We start from the raw sequence: 1,351 nt of genomic DNA on the forward strand, positions 1-1,351 counted from the left end.
AGATGTGCTGATTCCAGCACATCCAGTTCAGGTGTGAAATGCTGCTCCCTGGTCCTCTGAGCAAGCGGAGGAGAAGGAGGGACAGAGCAGAGCTCACATACAGAGACTGCATCTCTAGAAGTGCAAAGCAGGTGGGCGATGCCATGCAACGTCCGAGCTAACTCTGGGGAAGGTTCTTCTCCCATGCACTGCCTCGCCGTAACGCTGGTGCCGCAGCCCCCGACAAAAGGCCAAGAGTCTTTGTCCCTGCTGCCCGCAAGGATGCTTCCCGGGACAGGTAAGGAGAGGCTGAGCCTACGCTGCTGAGCCGGAGGGATATTTCTTTGCTAAACTCTCTGTGGTTCAGAGAAATAATAGAATCCGTGCTCTCTGTAAGAATGAAAAACAATTTTCACAGGGACGCTACTTTAGTCTGCTGTAGAAACAATTAACTTAGTTGCGTATTTCTCAGGAAACTTCTAAAACCTGCGAGGACGAAGGTGTCAATGAGTCTGTGATCGCCAGGGCGCAGGAGTAGAGCGCCGCCTCCCCATGACGGGGCCCGGAGAGACAGAGGACTGTCCAACGACGATCTCCCGACACCGTCAGCCGCCACGCTGAAGCCCGCCGCTCTCTGGACACTTCAGAAGCGCGTACCGGGAGTTCGGTGTTGTGGCCCGGGAGCTGCCGGTAGAAATGGATAAAATCACTGATTCCTATGTTAGCGTTTGAGCACTTGAGGGTGATTTCACTGCCCTCGGTCGTCTCTAGCAGCGGGTCCTGCTTCACCTGGGCTCTGCCTGCCGCCACTGGCAGGGACATAAGGAAGAAAAACCGTCAGAATTGCTTTTTACACTGGATCTTGTTTCCCAGTACTAGGGGCACAGAAGCAGTCAGGACCATACGGAGAAGAATTTCAAGCGGATTTTAAGGTGTGCAGTAGTGGAAGTGTCCATTAGTATTTGCTGAAGTGATGAGTGCGGGTAGAGAGAGGTGGATTGGTGGAGTCAGTGAAGAATGGAAAGCTGCGGGAATAAGCAAAGCAAAGAGAGAAAAAAAGTAGGAAAGGGGAAGGAAGGACGGACTGCAGGAGTTCTCTGAAAGACAGAAAGTAAAGTAAGGAAACAGGAACGGCTCGACAAAGAAAAGAACGATGAGTGTTCCGAGGGAATGCTTTGTGGACCAGAGGGAGGGACGCACGGGAGGTTAGTACGGAGGCAGAGCTCTGCGAAGGAACTGCTAGGCAGGACGGTGACCTCTAGGGATATGCACGGCCACCCCAGCCCCAGCCGCCGCCCCCACTGTCCCCGGCCGCCAGCCCTGCGCACCGAGCAGAACTGCGGCCAGTGCCGCCAGCCCCGCTCCCCGCCAG

General features: G+C 54.8%; 1 gene segment (V, D, J or C); it reads right to left on the reverse strand.

Moving 5' to 3' along the window:
- Nucleotides 1-447: 447 nt before the first annotated feature.
- Nucleotides 448-1,351, reverse strand: part of LOC113980184 — a 1,147-nt gene continuing 243 nt past the window's right edge. The window contains 1 exon segment of the V gene segment in view: nt 448-788. Within this exon segment, the coding sequence occupies nt 448-788 (341 nt within the window).

This window comes from Neopelma chrysocephalum, unplaced genomic scaffold, assembly GCF_003984885.1.
Source record: "Neopelma chrysocephalum unplaced genomic scaffold, ASM398488v2 Primary Assembly neopelma1_92908, whole genome shotgun sequence".
In the NCBI taxonomy this organism is placed as follows: Eukaryota; Metazoa; Chordata; class Aves; order Passeriformes; family Pipridae; genus Neopelma; species Neopelma chrysocephalum.